Source organism: Muscardinus avellanarius (genome assembly GCF_963383645.1).
Source record: "Muscardinus avellanarius genome assembly, chromosome: 5".
NCBI lineage: Eukaryota > Metazoa > Chordata > Mammalia > Rodentia > Gliridae > Muscardinus > Muscardinus avellanarius.
In genome coordinates this window covers 1,692,179-1,719,534 of record NC_137790.1, presented here as the reverse complement: position 1 = coordinate 1,719,534, position 27,356 = coordinate 1,692,179, and the positions used below count along the sequence as shown (strand labels likewise).

Here is a 27,356-nt window from a genome sequence, read left to right as displayed (position 1 = left end):
ATTCTAGTGGTCCACCAATAAGGACAACACTCATGCAAACCCCTCCAATGCGAACAGGAGGAGCCGTCGGTCCTTAGACCGGCAACAACCATCTCTTCTAGGTCTCCGTTTCTCATCAGCCCGTTTACTGAGCATCCCTGGGAAGTGTTTCTAGGTGGGATAATTTGTAATGGACAAGAAACAAAACAGCTGTAACCAGGCTCCAAGAATAACCTCTGCTCATAAAACACAGAGGGAGAGGGAAGTCACGAATTCCTTGCAGGGCCCATGGAAATGGGGACAGGGCGCAGAGCACACGCCTTGCCCTGCCCTGTCCCAGGCCCGTGTCTTCCTCAGCAGCGCTGCCTCCCCTCACCTGGAGAGCCAGCCTGCACGAGCCCTGGGTGCTGCGCTGAAGGGAGCTGGGACCACATGGCGGCGAGGAGAGGTAGTGGTGACAGCCTGGACGTGCCACCTGCGAGCAGGAAGACGTCAACACTGCGCCAAGCTGTCGTTATTCTAGCAAGTCATGAAGTCAGGAGAGGCCTGTCTGGGTGGGAGGTGAGAAGCAGCGGGTGCCGTGGCTGTGAGCTGCCGTGCGGCGCTGGTTGGGGGCACTGCCTGCCACCGGGCCAGGGTGCACTCTGGGCTGCTCTGTGGGGTCTGCACGGCTGCGGGCGTGGCACGGCCTCAGAGCCCCAGGGACTTCTGTACGATCTGCTTGGCAATCTTGTAGAACTGCTCCCGGTCGTCCCGCCACATCTTGGAGGCATCCACGTTGGCTCCACTTTCGTCATTGGGCTCTGAAAGAGGAACGGCCTGCGTGTAAGGGCGGCCTCCGTGAGCAGCACTGACACCGCTGGCCCTCGCTCTGGGGACACAGACAAGGGCCTTCTCCGGTGCGCAGGCCTGCTCCGCCTTGGAGGGCACGTGCCTCGCAGTCAGTCCCCTGAGCAGCTCCTGTGCCTGGGTGGAGGACTCCTACTTCACACACAGGCTCTCCTCTTGCCTGAATTCTGTATCCCGGACCCCAGAGACAGCACCAGCATTTCCATTGGAACACACACCCTGCACACAGGGCCAGGGAGCACCCGCACCCTCCCCTCTCAGCCCACCCCGCCCAGCCAGGCCATCCCTCTGTCCTCCGTCACACCTCCTCCTGCCACCTGTGCCCCAGCTGCCCGCCCAGCTCGCCCCCAGCCGTGGTTCCCACCAAAGGCCAGCAGTACCCAACCCTCAGCTGCCTGCCTGCTCCCTCTGCCCAATGTGGTAGCCCGAGAACCGGGGTGTGTGTGTGTGTGTGTGTGCGCGCACGTGCGCGCACGCAGGCTGCAATGGGTTTGTGAGATTGACAGGAGGCAGGACCTCAAAGCTGCAGGCTGTCACACTGAGTCTTCCCCCTCCCCAGTGCAATGGGCAGCACACAGCAGAACCCAACACACACCTACTGAGTGAACAGTGTCCAAGGATCAGAGAATGGCTAATCATAGCCACAACAGCTAGACATTAGACTAGCTTTGAAATCTGCAATTACGGGAAGTATGCTTACACTTAAATAACATTAAAACACACGCACGACTCATCACAAAGACACACATTCGGCTGACTTGTCCTGAGGCAGGCTGTGTGCAGGAGCAGTGGCCGCCGCCCGTGGCCAGCCGCGCTTACCTGCCAGCATGCTCACCACCGACAGCAGGATCTTCTCCACGCTCTGCACTGGGCTCCACCTCTCAGCACTGCTCTCGTAGCCCATGGGGTCATCGCCCGGCGCGTGGAGGATGGAGATGCAGACTCTCCCATCCGGGTAGACTGCAAGGGCCGGGCAGCGGGTGAGCCAGGGAGGCCGGCCCCATGCAGGCCGAGAACAAGGGCCGCAGGCGCAGACACACTGTTTGCGCAGCTGGAGCAGGACCGGGGACCTGGGTGTCACACCTCACGTCTGCACGGATCCCGGTGGGGCCTGCGAGCCGGGGCCGGGCCTGTCCGGGCCTCCCAGCGCCCTGTTCACTGGCTGACAGGGCCTCTGGGCCAGCCCGCCTAGCTCTAACCAGTTGTAGTAGCATTCCACCTTCTTAGGGATTTCCTTAACCATTATCTTCAAAAGGAGTGAATGAAAGGTGATCTGGTAAATATTTCACCAAAATATCTCATGTGATTAAGCTTACTCACAATATTTTGCAGAGCCAGATTTCTTAGATGTTCCTATTCTACCATTAAACCCCTAAGCTCAACTGTAAAAGATATGCTAATGAGGCTAGGATAAAGGCAGCTGGAATTATTGAAGTGTCCAGAAACTACATGGGCACCAAGATCCCTCTCTGTAACTTGTTCTGGCAGCTGCTCCCTGGAGGTCAAGCTCTCCCCTCAGGCAACTGCTCATGGGGACCCAGGCCAGGCACAGAGGCACAGTTAGTGCGTTCAGCCCAGGCATCCCTGGGGAAGTTAAAGGTGTGCTGTCACTCTTCCACACACTCAGGGAGAATCTACGTGTTCAATACACATTTGGGCACACAGTGATCAATCTGGACAGAATAACTGCCAAGTTATAAACGGCCACTGAAGTCACAGATGACAATTTAAAGTAAACTTAGATTTCCCCTGAACCCATGAGTCCACAGCTCATGAAAGCCTAGAAATGTGTGGCCATCACTGACCTCTTCCTTCTGCCCACCCTGTCTCCCCAGCTATCCAGGAACCATGCCCACTTTGCTCAGAGAAGAGAGCGAGGAGCTGGGTGGGCTGCCCTGGCCTTGTCGGCGCAGGGTCCACACTGTGGATCTGGTCAGCTCTCTCTGCACCGTGCTCACCGTCAGGGAAAGCCGTAGATGTCAGGACAGTTTCAACTTCAGCACCACCCCCTCAAGGTGACACCGTGACCCCTGGGAAACAGTGCCCTGCCCCAGCGCCCTCCATCAGCAAGCCCCAGCAGCAGCACTTCCTAATCCCTTCCTGAGCCTGTGAATCCTCATGACTGTCCAGCTTCAGAGTCCCTCCCACCGCCCCCACTGCCACGACACACTGGCTTCCTGCTCTGGCCTACATCTGAACGTGTAATACTGACCAACAGGCAGGAACTAGCTGTGCCTTTTCCCCTCGCTCACAACACGGGCCTGGCACACACAGGCCGTCCACCCACAACTCACCACTGGCCGCGAGACTCCCGGCCAGGGCCCGCGCTTAGCTGTGCGCCTCTCCCAGCCTGCACCTGGACCACGGGGCATCTACATCTCAGAGACTCCGCAAGTGGGTGGAGCTACTCAAGTTTTTTTTTGTGTGTGTGTGTGGGGGGTATTGGAGGTGGAGCCCAGGGGCTTTTCTGCCTCCAGGCTATACTCCCAAACCTATTTTACACTTTATTTGGAAATAGGGTCTAAGTTGCTGAACGCCTCACTAAGTAGCTGAGACTGGCTTCGAACCTGTGCAATCCTGTCTCAGTCTCTCAAGTGCGGGGATTACAAGAGTGCGCCACCACGCCTGGCTACTCCTCAGGTTTTTTTTTTTTTTTTTTTTTTTTTTTGCGGGTCTGGGGATGGAACCCAGGGGCATTCGACCTCCGAGCTACATCTCCTGCCCTATTTTTTATTCTTTATTTTGAATTCTGGGTCTCACTGAGTTGCAAAGGGCCTCACTAAGTAGCTGAGGCTGTCAGCGAACCACGATCCTCCGGTCTCAGCCTCCCAAATGCTGTGATTACAAGTGTGTGCCACCACGCCTGGCTTTCCTCAGGTTTTTATGGACTGACCAATCTTTAATAGTACTGTAGACTAGAGAATAGTTCTTTCCAAAAAATATTTTGTAAAATAAAAACATACCCATTTGTGGTAAAGCAATTTTTAAAAGCTGATTATATTGATTATCTAAACATTAAAAATAATTATCAGAGCCAGATATGTGGCTCAGTGGCATGGCACTTGCCTCGCACGCCCAAGACCCTGGCTGGGTCAGTCCCCAGGACCAGAGCAGTAATAATAAACTCCTCTTAAACTCCTCTTGAAATCCTCAGTGCTCCACAAAACCACAAAGCTACGCGCAGGAGCACTTACTGTTGGGATGAAACATCTCGCAGGTGAATCTCATCTTTGGAGGACTCAGCGGGTAGTCGAGCGGGAAACTCAGGATGGCAGGGAAAACGCCGAACTCAAAGCAGGTGTCTTCAGGACCCCTGAAAGACAGGAAGCTCGCAGTCGGCCTTTAGCACACACTCTGCAGCGCCCAGCACGGAACACGAGACTGCCAACACCGGGAGCCTTCTCTGGCCGGAAGTTTGCCTTGCTCCAGCCCTCCTCCTCCTCCTCCTCCTCCTGAGCTGTGAGCACAAGGACCACAGCAGGCAGCCTTCACATTAACAAAGGCAGCAGCAGGGCAGCAGAGGACACAGCCTCGCTGCAGGGTCCTGGAGACTGCTCTTCTGAGTATGTGAAGCAGCAACACCCTAGGTACAGGAGTGGACTGACAGGCTCTGGGTGAGCATCGACACAGACACCCTAGGTACAGGAGTGGACTGTGACAGGCGCTGGGTGAGCATGCGCACACCTCGATACAGGAGAGAGGCGAGCAGCATTTCAGAGCTATTTTATTTATTTGTTTTTGTGGTACTGGAGAGTGAACCCAGGGCATTCTACCTTTGAGCTATGCCCCAGTTGTAAGGGCTCATAAGTTGCTGAAGTCAGAGGCGTGCCACGGACAGAAAGCAGACCACACCAGCCAAGACCTGGGTGCCACGGAGGAGCCACACCAGAACTGGCACCAAGTGAATGCAAGATGGTCTCCGCTTCACAAGAGATATCTTAAAGTACAAACTTGCTTTTAAGATCTGGGCACAATTATTTTGATTCAGTGAAACGAATATAGATCTACAAAATATCAGAAGCAATATTTATCTTCACAATGAAGGGAAAAAGACAAAAGGGAGCTGTAATCTTCATGAGGTGGCGACGGGCTTCAGGAGGACAATGTGGTATTTTGTGGAACCAGGATTTTTTCAATCTACAAGACAAACCTTGACTTGGAGAACCGTGTCCTGCTACTTTTTTGGGTAAAAACCCAACAGTGAATGGCCCCTTTGTCTGGAGGAGTGACTGTGACTGTGTGACGGCCTCGGGGCCTTGGAACAGGCAGCCCGGGGCACCGCATGACGAGGCGGCGGCGAGTCCACTACTGCACGGCAGCGCGCCCCACCTGCCGCTGAGCGGCGCTCAAGCGCAAGGACTACAGGACTGAGTCAAGGTCCCGAGGCAGCTGCGCCCGGTGCTCTGGACACAGCCCACACCAGAAAGGAGCGGCTGGTACAGCCTGCGCCTGGAGAAGTGGCAGCTAAGGCCCCCAGGCCTTGCTGGCTCTGAGACCGGGTCGCACTGTGATACTGTGCTGTTTCCCATAATACAGGGAAAGCCAATCTGCAGGGGCCTCCTCAGCATGGACAAACATTTCCTCAGGTGTGCCCACATCTCAACTCACTGTGGCTTAAAACTGGGGCTTCCTTCTGTCCCAGAAGGCCCAGCGTGGCACAAGTACATGGGACAGCCAGGCTGCAGCGCCTGCCACTGACCGTGGGCCCGCCGCTGCCTCCTTCCCCAGAGGTGGCTCGTCTCCAGAGGAATGCTCAAGAGAAGGGACCCGGAGAGGACACGGCAGGTCTACCCAAAGCGCCTTTGTCTTACCGAAGGCGGCAGGAGCCAGGCCCCGCTGCACCGCAATCCCCGCGGGGCCTCGCTCTCAACACCAGCCCTCATTGCTGTCACTCGAGCAAACTCCATGCGGTGCAACATGCCAGTGGGTGCTGGCAGGCCGGGCTGGTCTGCCAGCGTCAAGGGCCAGCGACTAGCTGGGCAGGGCAGGGCATGCACGCTTGTAATCCCAGCGCCTGGGAGGCCAGCCTCAGCTACTTAGCGAGGCCCTCGGCAATGGAGTGAGACCTGTTTCAAAATAAAAAATAAAAACGAACAGGGCTGGGGGAGTAGCTCAGTAGAATGCCCCGGGGGGTTCAATCCCCAGTGCCGCAAAAATAAATAAACAAAAGCCGCCAGTGAGTGGCTCCTTGCTCTTCCCTTTCTGGATGCCGAGGGCTGTGGTGGCTGCCCGGGAGCACAGGACCCTGAGGTCTGCTGAGAGGAGGTCTTCTGCCGCAAGGCAGGCGTTGGAGAAGCTGCTTTCCTGTCCTGTGAAGCAAGCCACAGCGCAGGGGCAGAACGCCTCAAGCACACAATGGCGACGTACTAGAATAAACAACACTATGACTCCAGTGACCGGCTCTCAGACCTGGGCCACCATGCTGTGGAGCACCCCCAGTGCACAGAGGCCGCACAGAGCCGGAGCACTCGAGGCTCAGCAGCGCTACCTGTGGGCGCACACCAGGGAAGCGCCTGCTCCCAGGACCGTCACCCTCCAGGCGCACGCCTGGATGGACCTGGGCACACCTGTTTCTTCTGTGCTGCTCAAGTCACCCCGGCTGACACTCATCAAGAGCAATGCTAAGAACTGTGGGAGGAAAAGGAGAGCCCTCCAGGGCGGGAAGGCGCGTGCTGACCAACCCACGCTGCCTTCCAGACCATGACGCTCATGGTTACATCTGTCCCCAGGTGTCACGCCCTGCTCTTTGCAATAGAGATTTCTATTTAATGAAAACATTAAATGAATTATATTTGAACTATATTTATTTATTTATTTGGTGGTACTGGGGTTCCTGGAAACCCTTCTACCTCTGGGCTACACTCCCAGACCTATTTTATACTTTTTTATTTGGAAACAGGGTCTCTTAAACCAGCGTGGCTGGCTTCTAATCTGCACAATCCTCCTGTCTCCGCCTCCCAAGCACGGGGATTACAAGCATGCGCCACCACACCCGGCTTGAACTATATTTAAAGTGCAGCAAAGTTTACAAGTACTTTACAGTGAATTATAACACAACATTTGACCTTATTTAAGTAGAAAATAAGCACGTGTTGGAAAATATCCAAATATAGATGTCTGTATCAGACAAAAAGCCAATCCCCCCCCCACCTCCCTGGGGAGCACAAGGACAGCTGGTCCTCCAGGCCCTCCTCTCTCCCACCCACACCCCTGCAGCAGCAAAGGGGACCGAACCTGGGGACACTGTCACTCAACTTACTCCTAGCACTTTCTTTTTTTTTATTTTGAAACAGGATCAAAATAAGTTACCACAGGTTGGTCTCACACCTGGGATCCTCCAGTCTCAGCCTCCCAAGTACTGGGACAACAGGTAAGTGCTGCTGCCCAGCTTTGGATTTTTCTTTTTTTTTTTTCTTTTTTTTTTTTTTTGGTGGTACTGGGGTTCCTGGAAGCCCTTCTACCTCCGGGCTACACTCCCAGGCCTATTTTATATTTTTGAAACAGGGTCTCTTACGCCAGCGCGGCTGGCTTCGAACCTGCGCAATCCTCCTGTCTCCGCCTCCCAAGCGCGGGGATTACAAGCGTGCGCCACCACGCCCGGCAGCTTTGGATTTTTCAAAATTTAAAAACATGGATTTAGCCAGGCGAGGTGGCGCACGCTTGTAATCCCCGCGCTTGGGAGGCGGAGACAGGAGGATCGCGCAGGTTCAAAGCCAGTCGCGCTGGCTTAAGATACCGTTTCCAAATAAAAAGTATAAAATAGGCCTGGGAGTGTAACCCAGAGGTAGAAGCGTTTCCAGGAACCCCAGTACCACCAAAAAACAAAAAACAACAACAAAAAAAAAAAACCATGGATTTAGGCGTGGTGGTACACACCTGTCATCCCCGTACTTAGGAAGCTAAGATAGAAGAATCACAAGTTTGAAGCCAGCCTCAGCTTTAGCAAGGCCCTCAGCAACTTAAGACAGTTTCAAAATAATTAAAAATAAAACAGGACTGGGGTGTATAACTCAGAGGTAGAACCATCCTGGGTTCAATCCCCAATACTTAAAAAAAAAAAAAAGTCCATACAATGGTATCTCTGGAAACTATTTAAGACCTAACTAGGCCTCATGGCATATCCTTATAATCCCAATACTTAGGAGGCTGAGACAGGAAGATTGCAGTTTTGTGGACAGTCTCAGAAACATAGTGAGGCCCTCAGCAACTTAGTGAGATCCTGTTTCAAAAATGTAATAATAAAATAGGGCTGGGGGTAGAGCTCAGAGAGAGTCCTGGTTCCATCCCTTGTAGTAACACAAATGTGTGGAGGACATTCCATATCACGCACTGGAATGTTCGCTGGTAAAGTGGCAATATTCCTCAAATGGATCGAGATGCAAGAAAAGCTCTTATCAAAGCCCCAATAGGCACAGCTGCAGAAACTGCCAAGTGCATCCTACAGTGTACGCGAAAATGCACAGCACTCAGAAGCCAGAACAGTCTTGAAGAAGAATAAAGTTGGAGGATTTACATTTCCCATGTTAAACTTACTCCGAAGCTACATTAAATCAAGAGCTGTGTGCGGGCACGGGCCAGTGGAACGCAGCCGGATTCCAAAACGACCCCTTGTGGTGATGACCCATGGGCTTTTGACAATGGTGCCCAGGTCAATCAATGGGGAAGGGCTCTTCCCACAAAGGTGCCGAGACAACTGGACACCAACATGCAAAAACATGAAGGTGGACGCCACCCGACTCCACGCACAAGCTCAGGACGGCTCCAGTTCACCGCAGAGATACAAATTACTAAACTTAAAACCTCAGTCGCAGTGGGCCACACAGAACACCAAGAGCATAATCCATCAACAACAATCTAAGTTGCACATCCTCAAAATCAACAACTTTAGCCGGGCGTGGTGGTGCACGCTTCTAATCCCAGCATTCTGGAGGCTGAGGCAGGAGGACCGCGGTTCATGGCCAGCCGTAGCTACTTAGTGAGGCCCTTAGCTACTCAGTGAGACCCTGTTTCAAAATAAAGGATAAAAAAATATTGGGCTGGGGGTGTAGCTCAGAGGTAGAGTGCCCTCGGTTCCATCCCCAGCACCACAAAAAAAAAATCATCATTATCATCATCATCATCATCATCATCATCATCACCACATGGGAAAAACGTTTCTAGAGCTTAGCAGGGCCAACCTGTGGGCAAGACCATTCCTTGCTGCAAGGGCTCATTGGGGGCCAGTAGCAGCATTAGCAGTCAGGGCCTCACCAAGGGTGTGATCGGCCCACGTGAGGTGCTCTGCAGTCTTCAGTGAAGAAAACCATGGTATAAAGCTCAGGACCCCAACTTGCTTGGCTTAACAAGCCCTTATCAGGAAAACCAATTATCCGCATCCCGGCGGATGGGCCTTCTTTGAGCAATGAGCACGCCACAGAGATGCGTGTGCGGTCTCTTCCGTAGCATACCGCGTCTCAGCAGCCCTGGGAGCAACACTGCCCGCTCTGGGGCCTGGCACCCGCAAGAGCAGTGACTGCCAGGGAAGCCCTGAGCTGCTGCTGTAAAGCCCCGGAGAGCCTTGGGGAATGCCCCCAACCACAGTGCACTGTGGGAGCGTGAGGGAGACCACCAGAGGCCACAAGCTTCCAAGAAGGGATTCTGTTTCTTCACAGCCTTAAGAGCTGGCTGCTGCAGAGAGGCGGTCACCAACGCCATCGCTTCTGGCACACTGGGGCAGGACCAACAGGACACAAGTGTCTGCAGGCTGGGGAGCACCTCCCTGCAGCCACAGCCCAGCACTGAGGCCTTGAGAGCTGGGGCTCGCAGGCCACAGACCCAGGGCTGGGAGGGCCTGGAGCCACGGGTTCAAAGGGTGCCACAAGGGAGGTGGGGGATGGGGAGGGCCGACAGGCCGTACTGATTGGTCCTGTGCCTGGAGGCTCAGGCACGCCTGTTGTCCTGCTGTGGCTCCCACTCCTAGCCCCTATGCTGTGGAGCCATTCCCACTTTACCTAGAGAAGTCCCTGGAGGCGAAGCCCCAGGCTGAGGTGGCAGGCCTGCTGGGAAAGCCTTTGGTTATAGCAGCCTAGAGGCCCCGCAGGCAGCTGACGACAGAGGCCGGCAGATGTTCAGAGGGGGGCACTAACCCAGGAGGCGAAGCCCAGCCAGCTGCCTGCCAAGCAGCAGGGTGAGGCAGGCGAGGAGGACAGCTAATTCCCTTCCTCGAACCTTTTAAGTACATTTGTAAATGGCCTCTTGTTTGTGAAGGGTCTGGAACAGGACCAAAACCCACACGCTCACCAGCTCTTGAAGCAGGGGAATTCCACACGAAGGCAAAAGCCCTATTCAAACACGAGAATGCGCTCCCTAAAAGGGGTTCTAATTACTTTTTAAGGCAGGTTTTCAAAATATTGGTTTACTTTTATACTGTTTATCTAAAATTAGTAATAGTTACCCTAACAGATTTTTAACAATGAACACTTTTTAAGAAAACACACTGGAGGGCTCAACTGTTCCTTTCAGGGGCCTCTAAAGACATGAGCTGTGGGCGTGCACGAGCCAACGGCCTGAGCATCGAGCTCAGGTGCCCTGACCTGTCTCCAGCGGACAGCTGCCGACAACCTGCACCCACAGCAGGCAGGTGACGTGGGACGGCGCGGTGTGTCTGCTGACACAGGACACGCAGATGAAGCAAGTCGCACGCACGCTCCGCAGCGTCTGTGAAAGCACACAGAGTCGCACCGGACATGGGCTGGACCACAGCCCGCTAGTTACAGGACGGCACTGTGGCTCACCACTGCCCAGCGCTGCCTCGGGACAGACACGCCACAGCACCCCCGCGTCTGTAGGTCAGCTACCCTACGTGAGATCCCAGAAACAACCCATGCTTTAAATACCGTGTGTTGCAGAATATTGTTATAACTGTTCTACTTTACTAGTTCTTATTAGTTGTTGCTTGGCTCTTGCATCCCTAACTTATAATTTAAATGTGTTGCAAAAATGTATGTTTAGGAAAAGGTGTAACATTTAAAGGCTTTGGCATTATCCACAGCTTCAGGCATCCACCACAGGTCTTGGGACCTGTCTAAGGATATGGGGGGCTACCATACCACATTACACAGAAACAGAGTCCACAAACCTTCAGACACAGGAAGCACGTGTGCTGTGCACTGGTAACAGAAAGTAGGTTCTCAGAGACCACCAGACATGTCAGGCCTGCTGTACTGTACCTGGAGTGTTTAGTGATGAGTGTGTGTGTGTGTGTGTGTGGTACTGAGGGTGGAACCCAGAGGCTTTCTACCTCTGGGCTATACTCCTAGACCTATTTTCTATTTTATTTGGAAACAGGGTCTCACTAAGTTGTGAGAGCCTCACTTAGAAGCTGGGGCTGGCTTTGAACCTGCGCGATCCTCCTGTCTCAGCCTCCCAAGCGCAGGGATTACAAGCGTGCGCCACCATGCCCAGCTCTTTCGTGATGATTTTTAAATGTCTACTTACCAGAAGCCCTCATTTCACGTCAATTTTCCGTTAGCCAACCTTCACACACAACACACAGAAGCACTCACCAGAACAAACGTGGCCGAGGGGACGGGCAGAGGCCCGCCACCCAAGGTCGGCCCTCCGCTCATCCACCCAGCAAAATCCACCCAGCAAAGCCGGCACGCCTGTCGCCTATGGGGCGCCCCATTTCAGAGGCGAGGCGGCGAGGCTGCCGGCCCCCGGGTCTACCTGTGGGGCACCCCGTCCCAGAGGCAAGGGCGCTGCGGCGAGCCGGCCCACTGGGTCTACCCCACCACGCTTTGTTGCGTAAGAAGGTAGAAGAGCACAGGGCGCAAGCAAGCAGGGCCACAGCACGGCCAGAAGCCGGCCCAAGCCCAGGGTGGGGCTGGGCCCGACAGCCACCTGGTGGCAGCTGCGTGCAGGAGGCAGAGGGAGGGCGGGGACGCAGGCGCCCTGGCCTTCCAGGGCAGGCCCAGGCCTTGCCACACGCCAGCCTCGGCTCCCAGGAGGTGGCACCTCCGGGGGCCAGGCCACCATGCCCACTGAGATGTGGTCATGTGAGCTGCTTGGGGCTGGGGCAGTACTGGGGGTGAACTCAGTGCACTCCACCACTGAGCCACACCTCCAGCCCTTGCTAAGTTGCCCCGGCTGGCCCCAAACTTGTGATCCTCCTGCTCAGTCCCTGAAGTTGCCGGGGTCACAGGCGTGCCCCACCACGCACAGCGCAATCTGTTGGTTTTTCCCAGTTTCTGGCTTATCAGTCCCTCCCAAGGCAGGTCCTGGAAACTAGAATGTCTCCTCCCAAATCAGACACAGACACTCCGTCTTCCCCTGCTTTTGGTGTTAGAGATGGCCATAAAGGCACTAACGAGCCTACCCTTCGAGCCTACCCTTCGCTAGGGCACACTCTAAGACCCTCCTGATTCCAGAGTCTTGCCCCATACATGCCCTGGAGGAAGGACCACCCACAGAGGGGCAGGCCAAGGAGACTGAATGCAGGCCCTGAAGGGCTCCCAGCCAGCAGTCAGCAACCACATCCTGTGATGACTTTGTAAGACCCTACAGGACAGGCTTCCGTCTGGGGGCTCTGGACGGCAGGGTGCCTGCCCGCTTTCAGAGAAGAGCTGGAGAACTCCATGCCGTGGCAGGCCGGAGGGGACACGCCCTGAGCTCAGGACCCTCCCCACCTTCCCCTGGCCCCTTAAGGCCCTTCATAATAAACTGGTGAATGCACGTGCAGTCTTTCCTGTGAGCAGCCCTAGCACACTAATGCACCCGGGAAGCAGCCTAGGGTTCCCAATTTGTAGCAGGTCAGAGGCCCAGACTCACAACTGGGTCTGGATGGGGGCATGCTGGGGTCTGGGCCTCAAGCTGCAGAGCTGGCGCAGGCTCCAGGTAGACGGTGCCACGCTGGCTTGGACACGAGGACGCCCGGCTGCTGTCCACTACAGAGCTGACCACTGCTTGAGGTGAGAAGCCGCACAGCACATGGGGTGCAGGGGTCCTCTGTGTTGACTGGGGCACGCAAGTAGAGAGAAAAGACAGGCCCTCTGCTTCTCCCTCCCGAAACTCGACTCCTAGACAGCACTGGCTGCCGGCCTCCTCCCCTCTAGGGAAACACATCCGTCCTGGGATCCCTGGCCTTCCTACCAGGTACTGCTCCTGCACAGCCCCACGTCAGCACTCAACACAACGCGGTGGCTCACTTACATGATCAACGCCTCCCATTCAAAAAAGTTCTCTTCATTCATCGGGCCTGGAGGGAAAGAAAAAATGCCACGACATTTTAATTTTGAATACAATTTTGGCAATTAGAAAAACACTGTAGGAAGTTTACTGAGCACCTTACCTGCCACAATTCCTTCTGGAGGGTTCAGTGTTAACTCTATAAAGATAAAAAGTAAAACCATTACCAAACACTCTAACAAAACATTTTTACAAAGAACAAGACTATAGATAATAGAGTCATGTCTTAAAAGAGGACAACTCTGTTTAACCAAAGTAAATACCAGCACATTTTTAATACTAAGATTATGTGCACAATTCTTTATAAAAACAAACAGACTTTTACAGCAATGCAGCAATGAACCTTTGTTCTTGGTTTTTGGTGTGTGTGTGTGTGTGTGTGTGTGTGTGTGTGTGTGTGTGTGTGTGTGTGTGTGTGTTTCCTCCTGGTACTAGGGACTGAAACCCAGGAGCATTCTGCCAATAAGCTACAATCCCAGCCCCGTGTGATTGTGTATGTGTGTACATGTGTGTATGTGTGTGTAATTCCACCTCTGAGCTACATCTCCAGCTCTTATTTTATTTTTTATTTTGAAACAAAGGTCTGGCTGAGTAGCTGAGGCTGCTTTGAACCTTGGATCCTCCTGTCTCGGCCTCCCAAGTACTAGCTTATAAGCACGTGCCACCACGCCCAGCCTGGCCCCTTTTATACTTCATTTTGAGACAGGGTGTCACTAGGCTGCAGAGGCTGGCCTCGAACCTGCAATCTTGCCTCAGCCTTCTGGGTTCTGAAATTACAGGCCAGTCACCCTGACCAACACCACTTCATTTTACAAATGTGGCAAACTGTCTTTCCAAAATACCCTCCTGGTTACTGAGATTAAGGCTCACAGATGTAACACAGTACACTATTTTCCAAAGCAATGGTATTGCCTGTCTCTTTAAGAGTTGGCACAAACCCTGCTGAATGTGACAGAGACATGGAGCAGAGCTGAGGCTGCAGAAGCCTGTAGTTATCAATTATGCAGAGCATTCTGTAAGGTGGCTATTAGTCTCAAGACCACTCTGCCAAGTCCGTGGCCCCCAGACCCGATGCTCTGTGGGACATCCCACGGCGCTGAACCGCAGGCAGTGACAAGTCACTGCGCCACCCGGCCACTCAAGACCAGCTGTGCTATTCACCGCACTTCCACTTGTGGCTCCAGGGGTGTTTTTCTGCATGTGTGGTGCTGGGAGGTGAATCCAGGGGCTTTCTACCTCTGAGCTACACCTCAGTCCCATTTAATTTTTGAAACAGAGTCTCGCTGAGTGGCTGAGGCTGGCCTCAAACCTGATCCTCCTGTCTCAGCCTCCCAAGTACTGGGATTACAGGCAAACATCACCATGCTCAGCTAGACAAAAAGTTTTTAGAAGACTTTAATTTATGAGGATTATTCTATGTTCATGAATCCAAACTATCCTAAATATATCAATCTCCGAAACTGAATCTACAGATTCAAGGCATGTCAGTCAACAAGCTGTTTGAATTTGACGAGATCATTCTGAAAGGTTAATGAAAATGCACGTGAGCAAGACCAGTCACACCCTATAAGGAGCAAACTGAGATGGCCCGCGGCTCGCTCCGCCGACACGAGGCGGCCGGACTCCAGCCACACAAAACCCAAACATGTCCACACCTCACCTGGCGGCGGGGATGTGTCTTGAGAAGTGTGCCGCGTGCAGTCTCACTGTGCAAACCCCAAACGGTGCGCTTTACGCAAACTGAGATGGCCCCGCGGCTCGCTCCTCCCGCCGAGTGCGCTCAAAAGCAAAGGCAGGCTCGGCCACGCCGTCACGTGACGAAAGCCAGGCCGTGCCGTCCAGTACGACCACCGACCACCGCGCAAGGAGTGGGCGTGCCGCCTACAGCAGCCCGAAGACGCAGCGGGAGGAGGCAGGAGCGGCGGGAGGCCGCCTTCCACTGCGAGGGCTCCGCGCGGCACTAACTGAAGACAGAGCACCTTGGGCGGACGTGAGCACCTGGTCTGGAGGCCGGGCCGCATCCTTCATCCTTCCGCTGGAAATCCAGCCGCCTGTGTGCCGGGTCGATGGCGGCGGGGCGGGGCGAGCCTCCTGAGTGGACGGGGTCTTCGCAAGGGGCTGGGCTGGGGCACCCTGGGTCCAATCCCCAGCACCACACATAAGGAGGGATGGAGGGGACAAAGAGGCCGGGGCTGGGGGCGGCCAGGCAGCAGAGGGCGCTGCGCAGCAGAGGGGCCGCCCAGGGCCAGAGCTGCACCTCAGCCCTGTGGGTCCCAACAGAAAGACAGCAGACGACAAACGCTTCCTGTTAAAGCTCTTTGTTACAGCAGCCCAACTAAGGCAGACACCAAATAGGCACATGAGCAGACACCGCCGCGGCCAGGCTGTGGCGCAGGCCTGGACCCAGTGCTGGGAGGATGAGAGGAGGACACCAGCCCAGGCCAGACTAGCAACCTAGCACCTACTGAGACCCCATTTCAAAAAAAAGAATAGTCAGAGGTACAACGCCCCTCTGCTCAATCGCCAGTCCCCCCCCCTCTCTCACACACACACACACACACACACACACACACGCAAATTAAAATCATACAAAAAGGGCTGGGCATAGTGGCACATTCTTGTAATCCCAGCGCTTGGGAGGCTGAGATTGCACAGGTTCAAAGCCAGCCTCAGCTACTTAGTGAGACCCTGTTTCCAAATAAAGTATAAAATAGGTCTGGGAGCATAGCCTGGAGGTAGAAGGCCTCTGGGTTCCACCCCCAGGACCACACACACATACACACACGCACGCGCGCACACGTGTGCATGCACACGAAGAGATGGCTGAATGTCTTTAACATGATAAATGTCCTTAGTCACAATCGAATGGTTAAAGTTTAGAAAACAGACAATGCCAAGTATAGGCAAGCTGAGCACCCAGCCCGCTGCGCCTCTGGTGGGAATGCCGACGGCTCACGTACACTTCGTCAAGTGTACTCAGTGACTATTCACAACAGCCCCAAACTGCAAACACCAAACACCCACCGACCCGCAAGTGAGCAAAAGAGGTGCGCATCCCACCTGGGGCGCTGCTTAGCAGTCAGAGAGAACGCACCAGCCGGGACGGGGGCTCTCAAGAGCGCCTCTACAAAAGGCTGCACGATCCCACCTGTGTGCGATTCCAGAAGCGGGGGGACTCAGGGCAGCTGCAGCGCCCCGGCCCGCACGCCTGGGATAACTGTGCTCCTCACACTCACTTCCCAATCCGGACCACTTTGGACTTTGGATTCCAACTTAGAGATGATGTTGCCAGGAACCGGGAGGTCAGGGATGGCACAAGGGCCTTTCTGGAGACAGCGGAAATGTTCCAAAGGATGGCAGCAGAGACTGCAGCGTGAAGAACGTGCACGCTGAACAGTTTATCTCAGTAAAGCTGGCCCCAAATTCATTTCAGTTGTCTTGAGAAATACAAAATCATGAATCTCTCAAAGGGTGATACACAATATCTTCATGTTCCTGTAATAAAGACTTCTTTTTTTAAATTTTTTTTTATTGGTGCATTATATTCATACAACTTATTGGGGTAAAAAACTTGTGTGTACAAACATGTACTCATCGCTGATTTAACCCCTACCCAAATCCCACCCCATTCCCTCCCCGTCCCTCCCTCCCTTGCTTGGCTTAGTGATTGACTTCTATATGTTTAAGTACATTGTGAGCTTTAGAGATTTTCCTCTTCCCCCCTCATTTCTCCTCCTTTAGGTTGTCTTGTTTGCTCCTCTTTTCTCCCTAACTCTCACATATTAGGGAAAGCATCTGATTTCTTATTTTTTGTGCCTGACTAATCTCACTCAGCATAATGTCCTCCAGGTCCATCCATTTCCCTGAAAATGATGTAATTGAGTTTTTTTGATGGCTGAGTAAAATTCCATTGTGTACATATCCCACAGTTTTGTAATCCATTCATCTGTTGATGGACATCTTGGCTGGTTCCATAGTTTAGCTATGGTGAATTGTGCAGCTATGAACATAGATACACATGCATTAGTTTGGTAGTTTGGTTTCTTTTCTTTTGGGTAGATACCCAACAGTGGTATCTTAAATAAGACAATGGTGCTATAACTAAAATACACTAGCCTTAAAGGAAAGGATGGATACAATTAAGAACACGAAAGGCTTCAGACATTAAAGGATGTCTTCAAAGAATGGGAAGATAAGCCGTAGACAAAAAGAAATCTGCAACACATCTGCCCAGCAAAGGGCCGGCACCTGAACTTCGAAGGCTGCCTTCAAGCCATGCTAAACAAGAGACAAGACCTGAGCCTGCGCGTGCCTCTGACTCTGTCACACACACACCAGAGAGCAGGTGCTCAACTCACCAACATGGGAAAGCCGCTGAAGCCGTGCAAGGATCATGACGCCCGCCACAAGCCCACAGCTCAGCTGCAGACAAGACAAGACGTATACATGAAAGAACAGGAGTGGTGCTGGCAGCGCCCACAGCGGTGCAAGCGCCTGGAAAAGCCTGGCTGGTGATCCTCAGAGGAGCCCACGCTCCACGGGAGCCTGAGCACACCCAGGGCTGCGTCCAAGGACTGGCTGGAAGGCTAGAAAATGTCAACCGCCCAGACACCTGCCAACACGCTGTGGCACTCACAGGGTGGAAGAAAAATGAGAAACCACTCACCACCACACTCGTATGCCAGGGATGGAGCATACAAGATCACTTACAAGTATTCAAACACAGCGTGTGCTCCGGTGGGGAGGGAGGCCAGCCGCCTGCGGTGGGCGCGGCCTGGGCACCCTGCGGCACACTGTCTCCCTCCTCACCCGTGGGACTCACAAGGACCTCCCCCTACTTCATGCTAACACGCAGTTTCACAAGTTAGACCGCAGCAACCCAGGCAGGGAAGGTGGTGGAGACGGGGCAGCAAGTGGAGGTGGTCACTGTCCTGCAGCAAGCTCAGCTGACTGCAGTGCCGACACTGGGCACACCGGGAAAGGAGAGAGGGAAGCCAGGCGTTCGCCTTTAAACACGCCCAGGCTGAGGCAGCTGGAAGCCAGGCAAGCAGAGAGGAGAGCGTGTGGCTGGGAGTGAGCCTGAAGCTGAAGGCAGGCTGAGGGTGGAGATGTAGCCGGAGGCTTCCCGGGAACAAGCAGCCCTGGGGCAATGCGGCAGGGACAGGGCGGCCTGACTGCACTGACTGGGGCTGCTCCTGCACCCTGGTAGACAGGGCCAAGACGCGACTTCTTCCAGGATGCCACCACCGCCTGCTGAGCAGCCCGACCCGAGGGAGTGAGGCCCAGAAGGGTGGGGCGAGGGACTGAAGGCTGGGGAAGCAGGAGGGCCAGAGCCACGCCCCACGCCAAGCAGTTGTGGACCACTTCCGGGCCGGGGGGGGGGGGGGGGGGGGTGCACAAATGCAAGGTCAAGGTCCAGGGAGGCTAACCTCGGCCATGGCAGGACAAAGCTTGTCTAGGTTTTTCTCCGTGAGGGCAGACCCCAAACTGTCAGGCTTTCTACATCCACCCTGGGAAATCTAGTAATCATCTAAACGCTTAAAAACAACAGATTGTAGCAGATGGATTTTCAACTGCTAAAACCGTGGGGTGTGGAAAGCTGGGTGCCTAGGAGCCCATAGTAGCGGGAGCCGGCCCAGGGTCCTAAGAGCAAACCAAGGCAGACTCCCCCACCGGCTCTGGGACTCACTGTGAGCGCCTCGTCCTGAGATGGGGTGCCCCTTGGGGCTTCCCTGCGGCCCCGCCTGGGGAGGGGAAAGGGCTGCCTAACACCTCGTGGAGACCTGCAATGCTAGCCAGCATCTGCTCTTAAGGGGAGAAGCTTCCCCAGCCTTGCGACTCAGCAGCGACACCTGCCGGCAGCCACCCTCACAGAAGGGAGGGCACTTCAAGGGCTACCAGCTTCTTTCCTGGTTTGTTTTTTGTGCACACATGTGTGCACTCTCTCTCATGCACACATACACACACACACATACAGCTTCATGTTTACTGCTAACAAACAAGCTCCAAAAGAGAAACAAGACTTAACACGATCAGGTTGAGGGCGGTGCTGGAGCCTGAACCCGGGCACTCTACCTCTAAGCTACGTCCACAGCTACACACACACACACACACACACACACACACACACACACACACACAATGTTTTTAAGACAAGGTCTCACTAAGTTGCTAAGAGGCTCACTAAATTGGTGAGGTTGACCTTGAGCCTGCAACCCTCCTGTCCTAACCTACTTTGCCACTGGGGCTGACTACAATATCAGAAATTTTCGAAGACCATTCTTTTTCACCACTGCTTCCTTGAGAGTACTAATATACTTGCAAATCTTTTTTCTTAAAATACAGCCGGTACACAAGATGAAATAAAAGTGTGGCGTTGACTCAACAATCCCACTTCTAAGAGCCTTTCTCACGGGTACACTGGTAAAAATAAGAAGAAAAAAAGTATGCATAGGCAATTTGCTTTAGGCTATGTGTAACAGAAAAAGAAAAACTGGAAATAGTCCAAATGTAAACAGGGGACCAGTCAATTATGCTGTGTCTACCAGTAAGTACTCCGCAGCAATACACCCCTCTACAGGCTGGTCCAGAAAGAGCCCAGGATGTGTTAAGTACAAAGCGCGAGGGGGAGAAGAGTGTGTAAGTAGGGTCTTTAAGCGGACTGCAGGGTGGAGAACACAGAGTCGCAGAGAGGAAGCCGGTGCTGCCCGCGCCTCCATCTTGGACGTCCTGGCTCCACGAGGAAAATGTCTCGTTTGACCCAGAGGCCTAGGTACTCAGCCCTAGAAAGCTACAGAGCTGGGCCGCTTGTGGCCATCAGCAGACAAGTGCGGCGTGGTCTCTGCACCGCGGATCCTACTCGTTTTGCTTGTCAGCTTGCCTCTGCCGTCGAGCAAGGCCTGAGAGGTGAGTGGACAACTCCTACCTCTACGAGCAACTCACACGCTGCGATGACATCTCCCGCCACTCTCTCCGACTCCTCCACCCGGCGCGCAGCCTGTGCCACGGCAGCGCCACGCGGCTTTCACGGCAGCCAGCTGTCCCACCTGTCCCATTTACTAGTGCTCGTACTCCTGTGGACAAGAGGGCGCTGCGCTGGCCCGGTGCAGCTGGGCAGCAAAGGCAGAGTGGCACAGGCATTGCCTGGAGCCCTGGTGGGGACAGGGCCAGGTGGCGCTCAAGGCCCTGACCACGCTGCCGCCTCAAAGGAACACAAGCCAGAGCTCCGCAGGCTGGTCACCACGCCATCACACTCATCCCTGGCACACCACCAGGCTGCTTTTCTTTTAAAGGTAGATGGAACCGGGCATGGCGGCTTGTAATCTCTGGCTTGGGAGGCGGAGACAGGAGGATCGCGCAGGCTCGAAGCCAGCCTCTCTGGCTCAAGAGACCCTATTTTCAAATAAAAATATAAAATAGGTCTGGGAGTGTAGCCCGGAGGTAGAAGGGTTTCCAGGAACCCCAGTACCATGAAAGAAAGAAAGAAGAAAGAAAGAAGGAAGGAAGGAAGGAAGGAAGGAAGGAAGGAAAGAAAGAAAAAGGCCCCATAAAGCTGAAAAGACAAAGCACAGAGAGGTAAGTAGCACAGAACCCCGGCGGCTGGAGACACAACTCCTGTCAGTCAGTAAGACAAATAGCCCTAAGTCAGATGGGCAAGACACACAGTTCACACAGAAAGAAAGGCAAGTTGCTAATACACACAAAAGGCTGCTCAGCGCTATTCACAAGGACCCACACAAAGTACACCTGAGACTCCAGGTCACCTGTCAGATGGACAATGAAGGGCTGCACACAGCCGGTGCCAGCGCAGGGGACTCCGCAGTGGCTAGGACTGGCTGAGCCTCCCTGACGGCTGCGCTATCCAGGACAGCAACTGTGAGCGCCCCACGGCCTGCTGACATCCACTAGGCACCTGCACGTCTACCAGAATCTCAAAATATTCACAGCAGCAGTGATAGAAAAATAAAAGACTAGCCAGGTGTTGACAGTGCACGCTTGTCATCCCAGCATTCAGGAGGCTGAGACAGGAGGATCTCGGTGCACGGACAGCCTCAGCTACTTAGGCCCTTCGCAACTCAGTGAGATCCTGTTTCAAAATAAATAAAAAAAATAGGGCTGGGGTGTTGCTCGGAGATAGAATGCCCCTGGGTCCCACCCATAGTACCACAAAAAAAAAAAAAAAAAATTGGAATAACCTAAAAGACCACGGATAATAGAATGGCGAACTAGGCGCAGGGGCACACACCAGCAACTCAGGATGCTAAGGCGGGAGGGTCCCAACTTCAAGGCCTGTTTCAAAATAAAAAATAAAAAGGGCTGGGATGTAGCTGTGGCAGAGGCCCTGGCTTAGTCCTTATGAGTTGATCATCTAAGGTAGGTTGTTACAATAACATACACTGGCACCTAATTACTTAATCTAAACACATCTTTATATACTTTTACATATGCAAACAGGCAAAAGTAACAACACATTGCTCAGAGGTACATAACGTCTTAAAATTATGAAGAAAAAGCCAGGCGTGGTGGCACACGCTTGTAATCCCAGCACTCGGAAGGCTGAGACCGGAGGATCGCGGTTCGCGGACAGCCTCAGCTACTTAGTGTGGCCCTCTGCAACTCAGTGAGACCTGGTTTCGAAATAAAGAATAATAATTTAAAAAATAGGGCAGGGGGTGTAGCTTGGAGGTCAAATGCCCCTGGGTTCCACCCCCAGACCCGTACACACACACAAAAAAAGATATGGAGAAAAGGAAAAGAAGGCTCCACAGAAAATTTGGAATGACAGTCACTATGGCAGAGAGAAGGCGTGTGAAGACTTAAAGGCCACTGCTCATGTTCTATTTGCAAGCTAGGTGTCAGGGAACTGTGGAAGTCAGCCTTCCATTGCTATATTAAAATACCTGAAGCTGGGCATGGTGACACACGCTTGTAATCCCAGTACCTGGGAGGCTGAGACCAGAGGATAGCACGTTCGTTATTTAGGAAGTCTCAGTTATTTAGGAAGGCCTTCTGCAACTTAGGGAGACCATGTTTCAAAATAAAGAATAAAAAAGTAGGACTGGTGGTATAGCTTAGAGAGGTAGAATGCTCCTGGGTTCCATTCTTGGTACCGCCAAAAAAGAGGAGGGGGGGAGGGGGAGAGGGGGGGAGGGGGAGAGAGGGGGAGGGAGGGAGGGGGAGGGAGGGAGGGAGGGGGGGAGAGAGAGAGAGAGGCGCCTGCCTAGCACCTCTGGGCCATAGGTAAACTCCCCAGCATTCTGGTTTACTATTTTGAGGCTCCTATCCAGGACCAACTTGGCTTGGGGCCTACAGTGTGCAGCACACCATGGCAGAACTCAAGACCTGGCCAGGACAAGGGAAGAGCAGAGGAAGGGCCTAGTGGGAGCCTTGGGTCATTAAGAGCAGCCTGGGAGGGGATGTGGGCCCCTGGCCCTCCTCCACTTCTTTCATTTGCTGGCCACAAGGTGAAACAGCCAAAAGCAAGGGTTCTTCCACACATGGGTGGAAACCTTCAAACTAGGAGCAAAAATAAACTCTTTCTTCCTTATAAGTAGATTGTCTCAGGTGTTTTGTTATAGCAACAGAAAGCCAACATGAAGATGTTCATTTTATTATTTAAACGGAACACACACCTTCTATATACTTTTACATATACAATATGCTCCACAATAAAAAAAAAATATGCTTTTAAAATAGAGAGGAGAAATGGCAGGGAAAGGTGACAGAAAGAGACAGTGAAGGATTCTCCCTGAAGTGGGGAGGGCACAAGTGCTGAGCTGTCCAGAAAGGAGCTGCCAATGCCAGAGGCCAGCTGCAGGAGCAGGAGAGGAGGGAGCGGAGACAAAGGCATGGGCGAGGCCTGAGAGGCCGAAGGTCAGCAGAGGGCACGACCTGACTTAACCCTAGGGGGGTCCAGCTGTGTGCTGAGAACAGGACAAAGTGCAGCAGGAGCAGGGGCCTGGCAGGACTCTGGGCCAGACGCGGTCACAGGAGGGTGTGTCGGGGCCATGATCAGCAGCAAATGCCAACACTCAAATGAAGGCTAAAAGCAGGGGGAGCAATAAAGGAAAGATACCAGGTGCCTCCTCCGAAGGCCCGGAGCCCGAACAACGAAAAGAACCGAGGCAGGTGCCGGCGGCGACAGAGCAGCACTGGGTCCGGTGGGACGCCTAAAGCCTGGCCCCCACGAGGTGCTCTACTACTCCACCCGAATCCAAGCTCGCCCAGAATGTGTGACGATGACCTTATTGGAAACAAGGTCTGTGCGGATGTAGAAGAATTAAATGAGGTCATCCCGAGCCAGATGTGGTGGCGCGTGCCTGTATCCCAGCACTTGGGAGGCAGGTTCGCGCGCGGCCAGCCTCAGCTACTTAGTGAGAGCCTTTCAAAATAAGAAATAAAATGCAGCTGAGAGTGTAGCTCATAGGTAGAATGCCCCTGGGTTCAATCCTCACTATCAAAAAGGAAAAAGAGGAAGAAAAAAAAAAAAAAACCAGGGTCCTCTTTCCCGATTACTTTTTCTCAATTGTATGAAATGAGGCAAATTATTCAGTTTCTCATGAACTCAATAAAATTAAGGGCCTGAACAGAACCACACCCGAGGCCTGCCACCTCTAAACGTCTGCAGTTCTCTGTAGAAACACAACAAGCATAGCTGAACACCTACCAAACTACCTTCACTCCACTCCACAGAGAGGTGGTTTCTGTTAAGTCTACCTTTGGGACATGCTACCTTAAATATACCAAAGACAAACTAGATGCTAAGATAGAAAAAACAAGAAACATTAAAAGGGCTGGGCGTGGTGGTGCACGCTTGTAATCCCAGTCAGTACTTGAGAGGCTGAGACAGGAGGATTGCAGGTTCGAAGCCAGCCTCAGCAACTGAGAGAGAACATATTTAAATAAATGAAATCAGGCTGGGATACACCTTGGAGATAAAATGCCTCTGGGTTCAAACCCCAGTGCCACAAAACACACACACACACACACACACACACACACACACACACACACACACGTTAGATTTTTATCCCATTACTAGGGTACAGGAGGGAAAATCCCTCAATCTACACTGGTTTTCTGCACTGCTGTATTTATTTCCTGTCACTGTCTATAACTGACACACTTCGTGGTTTGGAACAATACCCACTGCTGATCTCAGTTTCCATGTGTCAGAAGCCTGGGCATAGCTGGGCCAGCTGGTTCTCTGCTTGGTTTCGCAAGACCTAAATCAAGGTGCTGTCTTGGGCTCCAGCCCAAGCTTCTTGGGGTTGTTGACACAGCTCCGCTCTGCGTGGCTATAGCACCAGGCTCCAGACCGGTGCCAGCCTGGGGTCGCTGAGCTTCTTCAGCTCAGTGCCTCTCTCCTCTTCACAGCAGCTCCAGCAAGTGGAGGCCTCATACTTTTAGCCTCTCTGACCTCCTCTCCTGCTTTGGGCCTCCTGTGATTACTGGCCCCACTCAGATAGCCCAGAACATATCCATTTTCCCCCTCTATCAGCTAATTAGTAACCTTAATTACACATCTCCAAGAACCACCTCGAGTCCCCGAGAGTGTCTGAAGAAACCTGGGAAATGGTGTCTTAAGGAGACACCTTTAGAGTCTGCTTTGGGTGTCTTGTTAATGCACCTTAATATCCTTAGGAAAGACAAGTTCTGCAATGCTGAACCTGGACTGAAGCAGCTGCCTGAAGTTAACTGCCTCTTCAGGGCTTAATGGTTTCCTTCTTTATAAAAATGAGAACGTAACACCTGTTCACGGCCCAGAAACAGGTAAAAAGAAGTAAAACAGAGAGAAACAGACCTGGATGCCAAGAAATGGTGTTCACACAGCTGACACCCCATGACCGCCAAGTAACAGTTCCCACAGCCAACCCTCTACTCAGTGTGGTCACTGTCCCCACTGTCCCCTAAAACTCTCTTAAATGTATGCATCTGTGTTCCTACTCTAGAGGCCCCAGGATATGGGCTTTTGAACATCTACCTTCCTGGGCCTGTACGCACATCACTCCGGTTTGCTTAAGCCAAACGTCAATTTTCATTGTGCGGCCTCACCCTACAGTTTAGGACAATGACACTCATTATTTTAGCTTCCGTGTGTGTGTGTGTGTGTGTGTGTGTGTGTGTGTGTGTGTGTGTGTGTGTGTGTTACTAGGGATGGAACCTAGGGCCATTCTACCCCCAAGCTACACCCCCAGCCCTATTTTTTTTAATTCTCTATTTTGAAACAGGGTCTCATGAGGCTGTCCGCAAACCGCAATCCTCCTCACCGCGCCCGGCTATTTTAGCTTATTTTCAACGTTTCCCCCAAACTAGTTTCAACCCAATAACGGCTGCAGCAGCAAACCTCACTGACACCTGTGGCTCAGGCTCCTCCCTCGGCGCGTCCCCTGCTGGACCAACTGTGGTCTTGGCCTATGCATGTGGAGGCGGTGCAGAGCTGAAGGGTTGAGGCTCAGGTCTGAGAGCCACGAGCAGCATACATAGGGTCTGGCCCGTGTCTGTGCCAGGGCCCCGGTGCGAACCTCAGCGGCTACCCTCTGACCACACCAGCGAATCGGGTGCCCAGCACTTCCAAACACAATGGCATCCCCACACTTGTTAGAGCGAGGCCCTGCGAGGCAGGCTGAGGGGGCTCGACCCTCTCCTCCCCGTGCTTTCCCCAGAGACCCGGACAGCAAACCAGCCGAGGAAGAGCGGCGCGCGGCGAGGTCCCCGGCCTGCCCCGAGTCCAGCTGGTCCAGAGCTCTCGGGTAGGCCAGTCCTCAGTCCTCGGGGGCTGCGCCCATTCCCGCCCGCCCCGCGCGCCCGCAGCTGGACCGCGGGTCCCCGGAGTTACTCAGGAGCCCGGGGGACTCCACACTCCACTGCCCGGGCGGGCCTCGGATGGAGGGCGCCTGGGCGCGGAGTCGCGGGACACAGCACGCCCCTCGGCCTCGGCCCCCGACAGCACGGCCCGGCCCCGACTCACGCTTGTACTCGGCCATCAGCCTCTTGAGCGCCGTCCCCGCCATGTCCCGAGCAGCTGCGCTCAGCGGCCTGGCCTCATCCGCGCCGTCCCGCCGCCCGCTCGCTGCCCCGACGCCGGGCCACTTCCGGGTTGCGGCCGCTGGCTACAAGCGCTTCCGGGGCGGGGCGGGCGCGCCTGCGCAGTGACGTGCGCCGACGGGGCGGGCGCGCTCGCGCAGTGACGTAACACCGACGGGCGGGGCGGGCGCGCCTGCGCAGTGACGTGCGCCGACGGGCGGAGCGCGCGAGCCGGGGTCACGAAGCGTGCTCGGGTCGGCCTCCTCGCCGCCCCCCGCGACCCCGCGCGCCCGAGGCCTCGGGGCAGAAGACGCGGCCCGCCCCGGGCGAGCGGCGTCCGGGACCCTCCCATCGACCTCCCAGGCCCCGCGGCCTGATGAGAGCTGGGTTCCGGAGAGCGCGCCGAGCGGCGGAGGGCCAGGCTGCCCGCTCCCGAGCGCCGCCCGCCCGCGCTCCCCGGCGGCTTCTCTTCCTACGGCGCTGTGTGTCCTCCGGTTATTTTCAGAAACTTGGTTTACATCTTCGTTACCAGGATGACTTCCAGCTTTAAGTGATAAAATGTGTCAGGCCGAACGAAGTGTCTCCCTTCAGCTGGCTGGACGAGGGTCTGAGCTGGAGACCCGGTTCTCATCCTCCTGCTCAGGGTCCTCCCTCCGTTCTTTATTTGAAATTCGGCCTAACTGGTGTACTTTTGTGAGTCTGACAACTCTTAATTGGATCAGCTAGTGCTGGTCTCAAGGGTCCTGCGCAGTGGGTGGGTATGGTGGCTCTCCTAAGCGACGCCCTGAGGACCGCGCCCACCTGCAAACAAAACGCTTGGCCTCGGTGCGCACTGCAGCGTGAGCACTCCCAGCTGGCCCTGAGCTGATGGGCTGACAGCCGCGTCACCACCAACGCCGGCACACGGCACAGCTCCGAGAACACCCGGGCTGCTGGGGCTGCTGAGACATGTCGGTGCCCAAACCGAAAAGTTCCAGGTAGTTTGGCCCCTAGGCAGACAAAAGGCTCTGGGCATTTGATGTGCGTGCGTGCGTGCGTGCGTGCGTGCGTGCGTGTGTGTGTGTTTTACTGAAGATTGAACTCTGGAAAATTCTACCTCCAAGCTATGCCCCCTTTTATTACAGAGGACATAAGTTGCTGAAGCTGGCCACGAATATGTGATCCTTCTGTCTCAGCCTCCCAAGTACTAGGATTACAAGCATGCAGCCCCACGCCCAACTGATGGTTCATTATCATTTTTAAAAAATATTGCCGGGCGGGGCCCCGGGCCGAACTGC

The 27,356-nt window shown here is 54.0% G+C and overlaps 1 protein-coding gene across 1 annotated transcript; it reads right to left on the bottom strand.

Annotated features, from left to right (window-relative positions):
* Positions 1 to 669: 669 nt before the first annotated feature.
* UBE2G2 (ubiquitin conjugating enzyme E2 G2) lies at positions 670 to 26,066 on the bottom strand (the record flags this gene model as incomplete). Its single annotated transcript, XM_080695780.1, has 6 exons — positions 670 to 782; positions 1,648 to 1,788; positions 4,023 to 4,141; positions 13,018 to 13,063; positions 13,157 to 13,192; positions 26,024 to 26,066. The coding sequence occupies 6 exons, from the start codon at positions 26,064 to 26,066 to the stop codon at positions 670 to 672; spliced, it is 498 nt and encodes a 165-aa protein (XP_080551906.1).
* Between the last annotated feature and the right edge of the window lie 1,290 nt (positions 26,067 to 27,356).